Source organism: Arachis ipaensis, chromosome B06 (assembly GCF_000816755.2).
Source record: "Arachis ipaensis cultivar K30076 chromosome B06, Araip1.1, whole genome shotgun sequence".
NCBI lineage: Eukaryota > Viridiplantae > Streptophyta > Magnoliopsida > Fabales > Fabaceae > Arachis > Arachis ipaensis.
The window spans coordinates 126,303,780-126,318,005 of NC_029790.2; the positions used below are offsets into that span (position 1 = coordinate 126,303,780).

Genomic DNA, 14,226 nt, shown 5'->3' on the forward strand with positions numbered 1-14,226 from the left:
TTGTAGAAATAAAATTTCCTTTGTGCTTTCCACTTCTTTCCTTTGCCAAACGAGGCCTTAGGATGTTCAACGCTTTCCTCTTGAACACACATTTGCAGAGCTTTGGAGTACGGTGAGTCAGTTGAGGTGGATTTCAGGAAAAAGAGAAGCCAAAAAGTTGCGATAAATTTTCCTTCAGACTAAGATTTGGGCTACGCTTACTCCACTGAATTTGTCACTCCTCCAACACCAACGCATTGATGCCATTTCCGGTAACTACTTTTTCCAATCTCCACTTTCATAGAATGACCAAATTAAACTCTTCTATATATCGAATTTTGCAAGATTTGTTGCGAGTTTTTTCCCAAACTCTTACTTTCAGGGACAAGTAAATACAGGTAGAAACTTAGTTGTTTTCATGTAAAATTAATAGTTAACAATTATGGCCAGATGATAATTTAATCAAATATGTCAAATCTTCTAAGGATTTTCAACTATTAACTTCGCTTATGTGAGTCTTCACCTAAACAAAATCCTAACTGAAAAGCGTAAGCTTCTATAATAATAATAATAACGTGTTTCATTCATTCTCTTTTTGTTTTGATGTTGGTTAACTAGTATAAAACTTTAATAGTAGCTTGTTCCATCATTGTTCCTGAGCTTTTGTTTATAGGTTTCGAGTTTGGTATCAAGAAAATGGTACTGGAGTCTGGTATAAATTTTTATCTGTAATGGAGAAAAACCTTGTGGATGTGTTATGGTGGGTCATTATCTAGTCTCTTAACCTGGGGTTGGGTGTTCGAATCTCATCTTCGGCATTGAAAGGGATTAGTCTATCCAGCAATGGATACCCTTTGAAAACCAAAATAATTGTAATGTGGAAGTTTAATTAGGCTTCTGGTAGAGTTAGTAGGACCTTTTTCTTGTGTTGAGACTTGAGACATTGTAGCTTAGTTTTATTTCTGGGCATTAATCCCAAAGTTTAAGTGAAAGACAGAAAACCATTTTAAGTCACTCATTTGTCTCTACTCAACCACTTCAGCTTTTGATAGAAGTGATCCATGAAATCATTCTATTAAAGTATTTACTTTTCATCACCAAGTGGTTTAGATTATGGTACCTATGCTGCCGCATTTCAGCAAAGGTAGGTGAGTTTGTGTATTGGTCACATTTAGAGTTCAATGGTAGTGCATGAGGTCGCTTATTAAGGGAAAGATGTTCGAAATGTGTTAAAAGTTTTCTTGTTGAAAATGTTGGCAGATAACATCTTAAAATGTGATTTTTCAGGTGTTTTTGGATGCATGGAATGCTCAACAAGTCAACAGTGACAAAACAACTTATTTTCTAGTGTCAAAACTAAAGGTGTGACTAAATCATTATATTGAGTTATATCCAGATAGACATTACCAGAAGGTTGAGATTTCCCATTCCAAAATCTCCTTGTGGGTAAGGCTATTCCTTGGTGGTGCCTCCGATACTTGTTCTTTTGTTTGATATTTGGATGGAAAGATTAGACACAATACAAATTTAGTATAATTCTTCTAAGCCATATGCTGAAGCGTCAGTTGCTGCATGCTTCTTCTGAAGCCTTAAAACGTTGGCTATATGATAGAATAAAATTGAAGTGTTGCATTGTATCTGGTTTAATTTGTTCTATATATCCCTATAACCATAAAGTTGCTTCATTTCTACACTAGGTTATATGAGTTTTTTCCCCCTCCTGGTTTCTGTAGTGTGAATAGTGAGCAAGAAATTCTCGTGTAAAAAATGTGGAAGTCTTTAGTTGGAGATGATGAAGAGCAAGGGGAGAGCTTGTTGGGTGAGGATTCAGGTGGCCTCTGCTCCCTCTCTCCAACACAGGTACTTCCAAAACTCTTCAAACAAGCCTTGCTGGCTAAACTTATTTTGATCTTTTCGCTCTAAACATTTTTGCTGTTTTTATGTCTTGACGAAGCAGAGAATTTACGGATTTGCAGCTTGTTTGATTGCTGGTCTTGCTTGCATGTTACTGGTAAGACCATAAGAGAAACTGTGCTACTTTTATATTTGTTCTGCTTCTGCGGTATTTATGTGTTTTACTTGCCTTGTTTGTATATTTCTATTTCACCAAGTATAAATTTACTGAAGAGAAAGTATATAAATAACGTTTGTCCAATTTAGGACATTAGAAACAAAATAGTTAAAGTGCAAAGCTTTTTCAAACTATTGGAAGCACAACGGCTTTTGATATTATATTTTGTTATTTCGTTGCTATTCTAGTTATTTTCATGGTGTTTTTCGTTTATCAGAAAGCATCTGTATCTGAGAATAAGGATCTCTTGACCACCCTCAAGGAATGTTTTTCTTCTTGTTTTTGTGTTACTCTAACCCAGGACTCTATAGCAATGAATACCCATTAATTGATCTTAGGAACATCACGAACCAGAGCCAAGGATCAATGGTGTATTTATTTTTCATTGAAGCTTGTGCATAACTTAATGTAAAAATAGTGATATTTTTTAAGTGATAAATTTTCTATTCCCGTGTGATCAATGGTTTTTAGCTTTCTTTTCTTCAATTTCTGTACAATACGAACCGCAAGTCAAATGTTGAGAACTGAACACATGATATTTCATTTTTTATTATTATTATTTTTTTTCTATTTTGCAGTCAATGATTGTTTTTGCCAAACCCATCAAATTTGCATTATTATTCACCTTTGGAAACGTATTAGCAGTGGGAAGGTAGATTCGATTGGTCCTCGGACTTCTGGTTGTATTAGAGTTAATTTTTTCCCCTAGACTGGATTCAATTCAATGCACCTACCAACTTCTGTGTTGTGTATCTGGCAGCACAGCCTTTCTTCTTGGACCTGCACAACAACTCGGAATGATGCTTGATAATGCTCGTGTTTTTGCAACAGCCATATACATTGGATGTGTGGTTATAGCACTCATATGTGCGCTCTGGGTAAGTCATACACCATTGATAATACAGAGTCATTTCTCTAATATGCTGATAATTTTGCAAACCTTAATTTTCTTGAGTATTGAACAATAGAAACGGGTAAAAGGAAGAGATTTAATGACTAATTCTTTGTATACTCGCTTAGTCTTACCGCGTCATCACTTAGGATTGAATGTGACCCATTTTAAGTCTGGACCACACTCCATCCTATGGTGACAAGGTAATATTTCTCATGTTGAATAATCGTCAGCAACCTTTTTGCTGTTGTCTATTTGCCCAATTTGATAGTGGAGTCTGATCAATTCATATTGTTTTTCATAACAATTGATATCCTTCTTTCTTTTTGTAGATTCATGACAAGTTGTTGACTATAATTGCTATCATAATTGAGATTGGTGCTCTTATTTGGTAAGTTTACCTTGGACAATAAGGGTCTATTTGGGTTTTGTTTCTATATTCTGTTTTTATTTTAGTGCCTCTGAGTTTTATAATTTTATGAATGATATAATGAAGGGTAAAGTATACTTTTTGTCTCTAACGTTTGCAATATTTTTCAAAAATATCCCGAATGTTTTCGATTTATTCAATTTTGTCCCTAATGTTTTTAATTTGTGTCAAAACTACCCTTGAAAGTTTTCAATTTTGTCCCTAAAGTTTTACATGGAAATAACGTTCAGGAGTAATTTTGACACAAATCTAAAACGTTAAGGACAAAATTGAATAAAACTAAACGTTAAGGGTATTTTTAAAAAAAGATGCAAACGTTAGGGACAAAAAGCATACTTTACCCTATAATGAAAAAGAAAATTAAAATAAACAGGATTTTATTGTTTTTGTTTCTTCCTTCGCAAATCCTAAAACTTTGAAAATACTGAAAACGCAAAACAAAAACCAAATAGACCTAGACATAAAGTTGTCTTGAAAACTATTTCACAGATGAAGCATTTTAAGAGGAACTTTAATTAAAGCATGGTCATGTTTTACTTACGTTTAAGATCATTAATTATTCCAAGTTATCACAGGTACAGCTTAAGCTACATACCTTTTGCTCGTAGAATGGTTTCTGAGTTGATGATTAGATTATGCGACACAGAACTTTGAAAAAAGAAAGAAAAGAAAAATGCAACTGATGCTGATGCTGTGGATTTGGTTGTTTGTTCTAATATATAGATTAATTTGTAATTCAATTAAAATTATTGATTGATTGTGAGCTTCATAAGTTTCTTATAACATAGTTTCATTAGTTTGTGCTTATGAAACGTCATTTTGAGCAATGACGAGTGTTGCAATTATTTTCCCCAAATCATCTACATTCACTAGAAACAATATAAGAATGTGATGTAAATCAAATTTTATTTTATTTTTTTGCAAGGTAAGTCTGAAACAAACCACTTGCAGGGTTTAATTCCAAAAACTGAACTCTGGACAGTAAGTCTCTAATCGTAACCAATTAAACACCCAATGGGAGCCTCCATTGGCATTAGGACAAAAGGTGGTTGGTATAAACTTTAATTATACAAGTACCTGGAGAATTGGTTTTGTGAAAGCCTTCTTTTTTTTAAATAGATTGCAAATTAGATATTTGGTACTCCCTTTTGTTTCTAGGTACCTGTTCAAATATTCAAAAACCAAATTATCAAATTTACCAATTGCAATATATTACCCATTTCTATAAACGCTTGATGATCTAGTCCAGTATGAATTCATCTTTTGAATGAAATTGATACCACTCCTTTAAACATAAACAAGAAAAGTACTCCTCATGCCATTAGTTGTTTTTCTCATTCTTTATTGAAAATGCGGGTGAAATTTATAATCCATTATTATCCCCCAGATAACATAATTAGGGAGATCCAATATTTTGGTTGCACTTCCACGTTTGCATGAATCAAGGTTGGTTATATGATGAGGAATTGAGGGTGATGTTACATGAATCCAATTTTGGTGCACTTGATCTTGGTGATGTTCGGTTCATTAAAAGATAACTTGAATTTGCCAACATAAAAGTCGGGTGAAAATGTGTGAATCTGATAGAGAGGTGCCTACTACTAACAGGTTTGGACTGTGTTACAAAAGTAGGGGTAAATAGAGGTCAAGTAGGAGTGTTTTAGGAGTTGTTGGCATATCCAACTGGCTGATAGGTTGTTAGATCCTATTACTCATTGCCTATAAATAGCTAGGTTATAGTTGGTTTAAAGAGGATAGTTTTTCTGTTGTGAATTCTGTTAGAAGTTAGAAAAAATCTCTCTCTCTGAGCTGGTAGTTCCAGTTGTGTAGAACCTTATAAGGAGAGCTAATTGGCCATCCCGGTGTATCAATAAAGCTTGATCATTCTGCTATTGCTGGTTCTATCAACTGGTATCAGAGCTTGAGGATCCCGACGCTGAATGGTGCAATCGAGATCGAGGAAAATGGAGTCACGATTTGACACAATTGAATCGCGCATGGAGGAGATGTTCCGATTGATGCAGGAGACGCTACAGTGCTTCGATTCCCGAATGGATGCGTTCAAAAATCGCACGCCTAATCGGAATGAGTGTGGTTCACCGAGATCGCACTTGGCCCCAGGCTCATTGGCTGGAAGCCGCGGCGCGCCGGAGCAATGGCGAAAGCTAGAACTTCCGATCTTTCGTGGAGACAACGCGGTGGTTTGGGTTGAACGCATGGAGCAATTCTTCTTGCTGCGCACAGTGCCAGAGTAAGAATGGCTCACGGTCGCCACCTTTGCAATGGAAGGAAGGGCATTCACGTGGTTCAGGTGGTGGGAGGCGACGGCACCGGTGCTGCAGTGGTGGTTCTTCAGTGCGGCGCTGCTACGGCATTTTCAACCGGAACAGCTACAGAGCCCTTATCAAGCGCTGCTGAAGCTGAAACAGACGAATTCAGTGCGGGACTACGTTGACCAGTTCGTGCTTCACACGCGGCCCCTCCGCGGAATTGTGCCGGAATTGTTGATGGACCTCTTCTTAAATGGGCTGAAACCAGAAGTGGGGGAAGAATATAAACTGTTCCCATACTAGTCAGTGGACGAGTTAATGGAACTGGCACAGAAGGTCGAAAACCGCAACGCTGCCTTGCGAGGGGTATCGGGACGCGGTAAATCATTGGTTCCCAACTTCGCCGTTGCCAATTCAACCGCCACCAAAGCGGTGCACCCCGCTACAGCGTCCAACTCTGCAGCAAGCAACAGTGTGGAGTCGACGACGGATCCCTTGCGACGGCGCGGATTGAGACATCTCAACAACGAGGAATATAGAGCTAAGCGGGCCAAGGGAGAATGCTTCCTCTGTGATGAACCATACACCACAGATCACAATTGCAAGAATAGGGAGTTCAAGCTTTTAATCATGGAGCCAGACTTTGAAGCGGATTGGTTACAGCATGAGGCAGTTCCGGAAACAAGGGAGCAGGGACAATTGGAGCTCAAATTCATGAGCTTGAGTGGACATCACAAGTCAATCAAAGCCTGAGCAGAGGTAAATGGCCGCCGTGTACGCGTTCTCATAGATTGTGGAGCTTCGGACAACTTCGCAACACCGGAGATTGTCACCGAGTTGGGCCTAAGAATTGAAAACACCCCTAAGTTCCAGGTTAGGGTAACGAACAATAGCAATAAAGGGGGACATGGAAGGTGCAGGGAAGGTGTTTGGGTGTCACGCTCCAATTCAAGGAATTGGCAATCAAGGAAGACTTATTCATCTTCCCAACCGACGAAGCGGAATTTGTCTTGGGGCTGGCGTGGCTAGATAAGTTGGGAGACATTCTCGTAAACTTCAAAAAATCATGCCTTTGATTTCGGAATGGGGATAGCATGGTTACATTGCAGGGGGACCCGGAGCTGTGCTATGGAGGCATGCACCTTCAATCTGCAATTTTGTCCATTCAAGAAGGGGGAGAAGGATTTATGGTCCAGCTGTGGCCCATGACTTTGCAAGCGGCTACGGTATCGAAGGTGCCGCAGGTAATCAAATCGGTGTTAGCTTCTCATGCTAAGGTGTTTCAAACACTACCAGAGCTGCCGCCACATCGTTGCCATGATCATGCCATTCCATTGATAGAAGGAGCTTCAGTTCCGAATATAAGACCTTATCATTACCCGCACCATCAGAAAGCAGTAATTGAACTAATGGTACGAGAAATGCTGGCCTCAGGGATAATTCGGCCAAGCTCCAGCCCCTACGCGAGCCCGATATTGTTGGTGAAGAAAAAGGACGACAGCTGGAGATTTTGTGTCGATTATAGGGTGTTAAATGGTATTATGGTGCCGGATAAATTTCCTATTCCCGTCATTGATGAGCTACTCGACGGGAGCTGCAGTTTTCTCTAAGCTGGATATAAAATCAGGGTTCCACCAAATTCGGATGAGGGATCAAGACATCCACAAGACCGCCTTCCGCACTCATGAGGGCCATTATGAGTTTCTAGTCATGCCCTTTGGCTTGACAAACGCCCCTAGCTCCTTCCAATCCTTGATCAATGACATTCTTAAGCCTCTATTGCGAAAATTCGTCTTAGTCTTTTTCGATGATATCCTCATCTACAGTCAGGATATGGCTAGCCATGCCCTTAATCTTCAAGAAGTTTTCCAGATTTTAAAGGAGAACCAGCTGGTGTTGAATGAGAAGAAATGCACATTCGCAGTGAGTTCAGTGGAATACTTGGGCCACATTGTCTCGGCACAAGGGGTCTCGGCGGATCCTAACAAAACCACACCGATGCTAGAGTGGCCGGTGCCTATGGACCAGCGAGCTTTACAGGGATTCTTGGGCCTTACCGGCTATTGCAGGTGGTTTGTGCAAGGATATGGGGTGATCGCCAAGTCGTTAACGGAGTTGATAAAGCGAAATGCGTTTGAATGGAATGACAAGGCACAGGAGGCTTTCGAGAGATTGAAGAGGCTGATGGCAGACCTACCGACTCTAGCAGTCCCGGATTTCAATCAAGACTTTGTTTTGAAAACTGATGCATCGAGTGAGGGGTTGGGTGCGGTGCTGTCCCAGCAAGGCAGACCAATAGCATTCCTAAGCCAAGCACTATCTCCAAGGGCCCGACAAAAATCTGCGTATGAGAGGGAGTTGATGGCCATTGTCTTCGCTGTCCAAAAGTGGCGGCATTACTTGTTGGGTCGCCATTTTATTCTTCTCACAGATCAGCGAAGTCTGAAGTTCCTCACGGACCAGCGACTCATGGACCCAACTTACTTGAAGTGGACCACTAAATTGTTAGGCTTGGATTTTGAGATTCGATACTGGCCAGGCCTTGAGAATAAGGCAGCAGATGCGTTGTCACGGCAAATGATGGCAAGGGTGATTTCAATAGTACATATGAACCTCTGGGAAATGGTGGAAGAGGAAGTGGCTCACGACCAAGAGCTACAAAAGATTGTGGTCGCCCTGCAGCAGGGGCTGGATGACTATCCAGGGTATTCCCTCCACAAGGGTCGGCTGTTTTACCAAGGGAAAGCAGTGTTGCCTGCAAATTCTTCTCAGATCTCACTTTTGCTGGCTGAGTCCCATGACAGCGGGGCGGGTGGACATTCAGGCTTCTTTCGAACCTATAAGCGGCTGGCAGCAACGGTTCATTGGCGCGGCATGAGGCAACGAATCAAAGATTATATTGCAGGCTGCCATACTTGCTAGCAAAACAAGCATGCAGCGATGAAACCGGCGGGGCTGTTGCAGCCATTACCAGTTCCGGAGCGAGTTTGGGAGCACGTTACAATGGATTTTGTGGCGGCATTGCCAAAATTCAAAGGCATGGACACTATCCTAGTAATGGTCGATCGGTTAACTAAATATGCTCACTTTATCCCCCTAGCTCATCTATTTTCAGCCAAGGAGGTGGCACTAGCCTTTATTAAAGAGGTAATTAAACTACACGGGTTCCCCAAGTCAATCATATCGCATAGGGATAGGGTGTTCATGAGTAAGTTTTGGTCCAAACTATTCCAAGCAGTAGGGACAAAATTGAAGTACAGCACGGCATTTCATTCGCAAACCGATGGCCAAACCGAGGTGGTGAATCGCTGTTTGGAGACTTATTTGCGGTGCTTTGTGGGGGGCTACCCGAAGAAATGGTTGGAGTGGCTACCATGGGCGGAGTTTTGGTTTAATACCTCCTACAATGCCTCAGTCCAAACAACTCCATTTCAAGAACTTTATGGGGTGCCGGCACCTATTCTTTTCCGGGGAGAGATGTTTCCATCGCATGTTGAGGAGGTGGCAGCATTGACCGCAGCCAGGGATGCAGTGTTAGCAGAGTTGAAGATGCACTTGGTGCAGGCTCAGCAGCGAATGAAACAAGCAGCAGATAGGCATCGAAGGGATGTCAAGTTCAAGCCGGGTGAGTGGGTTTTTTTGAAAATGCAACCTTACCGGATGCGGACACTAGCGCAGAGGGTCAATGAAAAGCTAAGCCCTCGGTACTATGGACCGTTTGAAGTGGTTGAGAGGATAGGGGCAATGGCATACAGGTTAGCCATGCCTCAAGGGTGCAGACTTCACCCGGCCTTCCATATTAGCAAGTTGAAAAAGGCTATCCCGCCGCAGCAGGTACAGACACTTCCAGTGGAACTGGCTGAGGATGGTGAGCTAGTGGTGCAGCCATCCCAGATTGTGGCACCGCGAACCACAGAGGATGGGAATTTGGAGTATTTGGTGCGCTGGATGGGCCTCTTTCCTTGTGAGGATAGTTGGGAGCGAGCGGCGACATTGCGAGCCACCTTTCCGGAGTTCCACCTTTAGGACAAGGTGGTTGTCTGAGAAGAGAGTATTGATAGAGAGGCGCCTACTACTAACAGGTTTGGACTGTGTTACAAAAGGAGGGATAAGTAGAGGTCAAGTAGAAATGTTTTAGGAGTTGTCGGCATATCCAGTTGGCTTATAGGTTGTTAGACCCTATTACTCATTGCCTATAAATAACTAGGTTATAATTAGTTTAGAGAGGATAGTTTTTCAGTTGTGAATTCTGTTAGATGTTAGAGAGAATCTCTCTCTCTCTAAGCTGGTAGTTCCAGCTGTGTAGAACCTTCTAAGGATAGCTAATTGGCCGTCCCGCTGTATCAATAAAACTTGATCATTCTGCTATTGCTGGTCCTTTCAGAATCTCCACAGCATAATTCTATACTAAAATCCTAACTTCTGAGAATACATGGTTAAGTATGTTTGTAGGCTCTAATACTATAGAAAAGATAACAATTCAATAATTCACTACCAAAGATAAACAAATTCCTAAAACGGCAATTCTCACGTCAACCCTAGTAGAACAGCATTCTTCCTCTACCAACTCTTCAGTACACTCAGCAAAATCATATTTTTCATTATGGTATATAGAAAATATACACCCTGACAAACATCAAGACCAGCATGCTGCAAGATCCATTCCTCCTTAGTCTTCAAACTTTATTTTCTTTGGTGCGGGATGGATGTTACCAACCTGGAAGAACAATAATATATATCATGAGTGAAAATCCAGACGCAAAACTTCCTATGACTGAAAAAAGAAAGTATCTAAGCAACACAGATTAATGGAGGTAAGCAGGTAAAAAGCTCACAATCGCAGGGCACTCGTAATCAATGCCAGCAGCCTCCAACCTTTTTCGTCGTTTATTGTCACGCTTCACAATCTTTTCTACCAACTTATTGTACTCTTCCAATGTTCTTTCCTGAATAAAATGTTGCCAAAGAACATTATACACTTGCTATAATACTGAGAATCACATTGAAAACCCTCAGAAACATATACTTTTCCTCAATTAGTTACCTTGTCATGTCGCCCTCGTTCAAGTTGTACTGAATCAATTGGTTTGTGCTTGTAATTGAAACCTCTCCATCTACAAATTAAAATCCCCACGTCTTCAAATTATCTTCTTGGTATTCAAAATAAGAAACCTTTTTTTTTTCTTTCAAAATTTAGTTTTTCCATTTTTTTTTTAATTTTATTCTGCACTTATGCTAATACATATTGATATTACTGAATTAGTTCAATCAAATATGACAAAGTATGCCATTTTATTAGCATTGGTAAGAAAGGAGGCAAATATGCATGTGTTTAGCTCTGTTTCTAGCTAAAACCTTGTATTCAGAGGCCTTTCACTTTTTTCTTCTATTTATTGTCATTTTTGGAGTAAGACCTTGGAAGAAGATAGAGCAATAAATATCTCACAAGGGTTTCTAGCCAATTTTCTTCACATTTCAACGTGAATTGAATGTTTTTCATTTTATTTTGGTGCTCCTAATAAAATGTTTGCTTTCTAAAGAAGGAAATAAAGAAAACAAATACTAATGCTAAGATAACATGTGATGAAACCTCAAAAGGAAATAGAAGTGGAAGAGAAAGAATAACTTACAATCGTGGATGAACTTCCTCAGGGGGTATCAAGTGGACTTGGAGAAGGTGTTCGAAAAGCAGATAATTGTGCATAGTTTCAGCTACAACTTTAGCTACCTACATATCAAGGCAATATTACCACAGAAATAGAAATCTATGACATGTTGAAAAACTCAAGTCAGAACACGGATCACATGAAAGATCTACTACCTCAGGAGACTGAAATTCGATGAACCCAAAATGCCTTGATTTTCCTGTCTATAAAATATAAGAAATAGATATGGTTAGTATCAATCAACAATAATTAAAAATAAAATTATCAAAATATTTTCAATGCTGAGCAACTCATACACGCACTAACTATGAGATCATTCTAAAAAATAACAAATAAAAAAATAAGAACTATAATAACAATTTAAGACTAACACCATAGATAGACTAATACAAGTGTGAACAAACACAAACACATGAAAACAAGTTTAGGGAATCATACTTTCTTATTTCTTGCAATTCTCAATCTCTTGACCGTTCCAAATTGTCCAAAAAAACCTACAATTAATTAAGCTTCATTACAAACACATATCTAGGCTGGAAAAAAAATTATATAATATGGAAAAGGAAATGATGAAACAAGAGTTGCACCTTGCATCTCCTCCTCATAAAACCCATGTGGAATGCGGCCAATATACAACACTGTTGCGGCACTCTCCAAAGGCTTCTGTTCAGGGAGCTTGCGAGCAGGACCACCTTCCAAGGGCTAAAGCAAAAATAAAATAAAACAAAATAACCAAAAAAGAACAAAATTAGAAGCGATGTCAACATTCATTCACATTCATTCATACCAAATAATCAGGAGCCTCTGATTTGTTGATGGAAGAAGATGATGGCTTGGTAGAAGTAGCCTTCTTCAAACTCTTCTTCATAGCTTTCTTTGCCTTGGCCCCCATCTCTCTTACCGAATCCTAAGAGCGAGAAAAGTTGACACTTTCAGACACTTAATAGAAAAAAATACCGGCAAATTTTAAATAGTAACAAGTTTGCTACTTGTTGAACAGTTTTTTTTCCCCTCCAAAAGATAAAAATATAAAGACTCTTTCCAAAGAACCGAACAGAGCCAAAAACCATAGCTGGAGTACACACCAAAAAAGGGGGAGAGAAAAAAAGCAGAACATAAATTACCAGAAATCAACAACAGCACAACAAAAATGAAGGGCGAAGGGTGGACAAGCTAAGGAGAGGGATGAGAAGCCACTGATAAATGGAAGGGGTTAGGTTTTGGATTCTTAATTTTGTTTATATAGTTTCCTCTCAGAGAAAGGGCATCGATGGACCTGTCAAAAACATTTATGGAGTGTACCCATCACCTATTTCCTTAAAATTGCAAAAGAGCCCTGAAAATTTCTTTTTAAGTTTAATTGGCTGTTGGTATGCAAGCAAGCAAGCAGGCCGTCTCCCACCGCCTATTGGGGCGGTCATATACCTCTACCCTGCCCTACCTAACAGTTGGCTGGCAGTCTTAGCCCTCCGGTTTCTTTTTTTTTAAGAAAGAAATTTACTAAATCCATTAAATATTGAAAAAATCATATAATTTCACAAAGATTTCAATAAAGAAATCTGACTTAGTTAAACCCTAAACCAGCAAAGCTCAAAGCAAAAAAAAAACTGCATCATTTTTTAACAAAAATCTGACTTAGTTTTTAAACCCTAAGCCAGTAAAGCTCATTGATTTGAAAATCTAATTAATCATTAAAGGCTAATATTTCAAAATGGGGTAAAGAAAACAACTGCAAGTAGTGTTGTAGACTTTTAGATGGTAGAAAGTATTGTAGATAATTGGAAAAAAATCAATCACTAACATAAACATAACACTATTGACAGGGAAATAATTACTGGTATAAGTCTTCAAAAAAAATGGGTGACTAAAATGAGTGCAGAACCAAAAAAATCAAAAGAACATCATAACTACCAATTTATATTGCAGTAAGTCCAAACACAAAAAGAACAAACCAAGATATAAAAAAAAAAACCATAATCGAGCAGAAACTAAAGGCTTCAATTGATGTTAGTCAATAAGAGGTGCATTGGAAATTTGCTTATAGTAAAAAAATCAAACAGTTTCGAGAGAAATACCAGACCTAAGAAAAGACTAACAGCCAGAACAAAATTCAAACACTAACAGAAACAGAACACAAATGAAAAGGTGATAATGACTTATATAGGTCTCAAAAGAAATGAGGAACATAATGGAATTAAGATTACACCACTAACATATGAACATAAAATATTGCAGAACGTCTATATAGAAACCAAACAATAAAATATTAAAAAGATAATTGGGAACAAACTAATGACTTAAATTGAAAATAGTCAAGAATAGGTACATGGCCAACTTGCTTGTACTAAAAAAATCAATCACTGTCGACAGAAATGCAAAAACTAAGAACAAAATAATAGCAGAAACAAAAATACAATCACTAACAGAAACGGAACACGAATGAGACCTTTAGACGAGTGAGGGACGGCGGCGAAGGCACGAAGCAGAGGAATGGGGGAACGCGAGAGCGGCGGATTAGAAGCTAGGAACGCAGCCACAGAGGAATGGAGGGAGAGGTGCGACAGCGTCGGAGAAGAGAGCGAGAGTGCTCGCAGGTGTGGAGGCTGCTATTGTGTGTGTTAGCCTGTTAGGGCATTTAGCGCCACCGAGTAGGGTTTCTTGCAAATCGGGTCGGGTTATGGGTCTGGGTATGTTTTTTGTTTTTTGTTTTTTATTTTTTATTTTTTTTCCAAAAAACAAAGTGTTAGGCCCTCCGGGCTTTTAGCGCCACCGTGTAGGTTTTATCGTAAGGCTTGATTTGGTTAAAAAACTTGTGCGTTTGTATTTATAATTTTTAAAAGATAAGAGTGGTTTTTAAAAAACCTAAGGTTAAGATTTTTAAAGATAACTTGTTATCAAAATTAAAAAATTTAATATAA

At 39.2% G+C, this 14,226-nt stretch overlaps 2 protein-coding genes and 1 long non-coding RNA gene across 8 annotated transcripts; 2 read left to right on the top strand and 1 right to left on the bottom strand.

Annotated features, from left to right (window-relative positions):
- LOC107605259 (vesicle transport protein SFT2B) lies at positions 9-4,412 on the top strand. 5 transcript variants are annotated; one of them, XM_021105037.1, is made up of 9 exons: positions 10-251; positions 325-377; positions 1,267-1,341; positions 1,713-1,839; positions 1,937-1,990; positions 2,629-2,702; positions 2,811-2,928; positions 3,275-3,333; positions 3,948-4,412. In XM_021105037.1, the coding sequence occupies exons 4-9, from the start codon at positions 1,747-1,749 to the stop codon at positions 4,024-4,026; spliced, it is 477 nt and encodes a 158-aa protein (XP_020960696.1). In that variant the 5' UTR covers positions 10-251; positions 325-377; positions 1,267-1,341; positions 1,713-1,746; the 3' UTR covers positions 4,027-4,412. The 5 variants fall into 5 exon arrangements, 4 of the variants coding, with proteins under 4 accessions (XP_020960696.1, XP_016162557.1, XP_020960695.1 ...); XM_021105036.1 differs by having other exon boundaries at positions 11-251; positions 1,267-1,425; XM_016307070.2 differs by lacking the exon at positions 325-377 and having other exon boundaries at positions 11-177; positions 208-251; positions 1,267-1,425.
- Positions 4,922-13,953, bottom strand: LOC107605258 (uncharacterized RNA-binding protein C1827.05c). Of its 2 annotated transcripts, XR_001612490.2 has the most exons (10): positions 13,755-13,953; positions 12,096-12,215; positions 11,896-12,010; positions 11,747-11,802; positions 11,464-11,511; positions 11,273-11,370; positions 10,687-10,756; positions 10,478-10,588; positions 10,030-10,359; positions 4,922-4,952 (listed from the first exon to the last, which is right to left on the bottom strand). XR_001612490.2 is itself a non-coding variant. In XM_016307068.2 (9 exons), the coding sequence occupies exons 2-9, from the start codon at positions 12,198-12,200 to the stop codon at positions 10,312-10,314; spliced, it is 651 nt and encodes a 216-aa protein (XP_016162554.1). In that variant the 5' UTR covers positions 12,201-12,215; positions 13,755-13,953; the 3' UTR covers positions 9,983-10,311. The 2 variants fall into 2 exon arrangements, 1 of the variants encoding a protein (XP_016162554.1); XM_016307068.2 differs by lacking the exon at positions 4,922-4,952 and having other exon boundaries at positions 9,983-10,359.
- Positions 10,763-11,377, top strand: LOC110263571. Its single transcript, XR_002349396.1, has 2 exons — positions 10,763-11,133; positions 11,251-11,377. It is a non-coding gene; the product is annotated as an uncharacterized LOC110263571 (long non-coding RNA).

What these genes read in the sequence shown, in the direction of transcription:
- LOC107605259 (XM_021105037.1), top strand. Translation starts at nt 1,747, where the DNA reads ATGTGGAAGTCTTTAGTTGGAGATGATGAAGAGCAAGGGGAGAGCTTG. An exon ending in GCTCCCTCTCTCCAACACAG is followed by an intron (nt 1,840 to 1,936) that starts GTACTTCCAAAA and finishes TTGACGAAGCAG; the next exon opens with AGAATTTACGGATTTGCAGC. An exon ending in CACTCATATGTGCGCTCTGG is followed by an intron (nt 2,929 to 3,274) that starts GTAAGTCATACA and finishes TTCTTTTTGTAG; the next exon opens with ATTCATGACAAGTTGTTGAC.
- LOC107605258 (XM_016307068.2), bottom strand. Translation starts at nt 12,200, where the DNA reads ATGGGGGCCAAGGCAAAGAAAGCTATGAAGAAGAGTTTGAAGAAGGCT. An exon ending in GAATTGCAAGAAATAAGAAA is followed by an intron (nt 11,512 to 11,746) that starts GTATGATTCCCT and finishes TATATTTTATAG; the next exon opens with ACAGGAAAATCAAGGCATTT. An exon ending in ATTACGAGTGCCCTGCGATT is followed by an intron (nt 10,360 to 10,477) that starts GTGAGCTTTTTA and finishes TTGTTCTTCCAG; the next exon opens with GTTGGTAACATCCATCCCGC.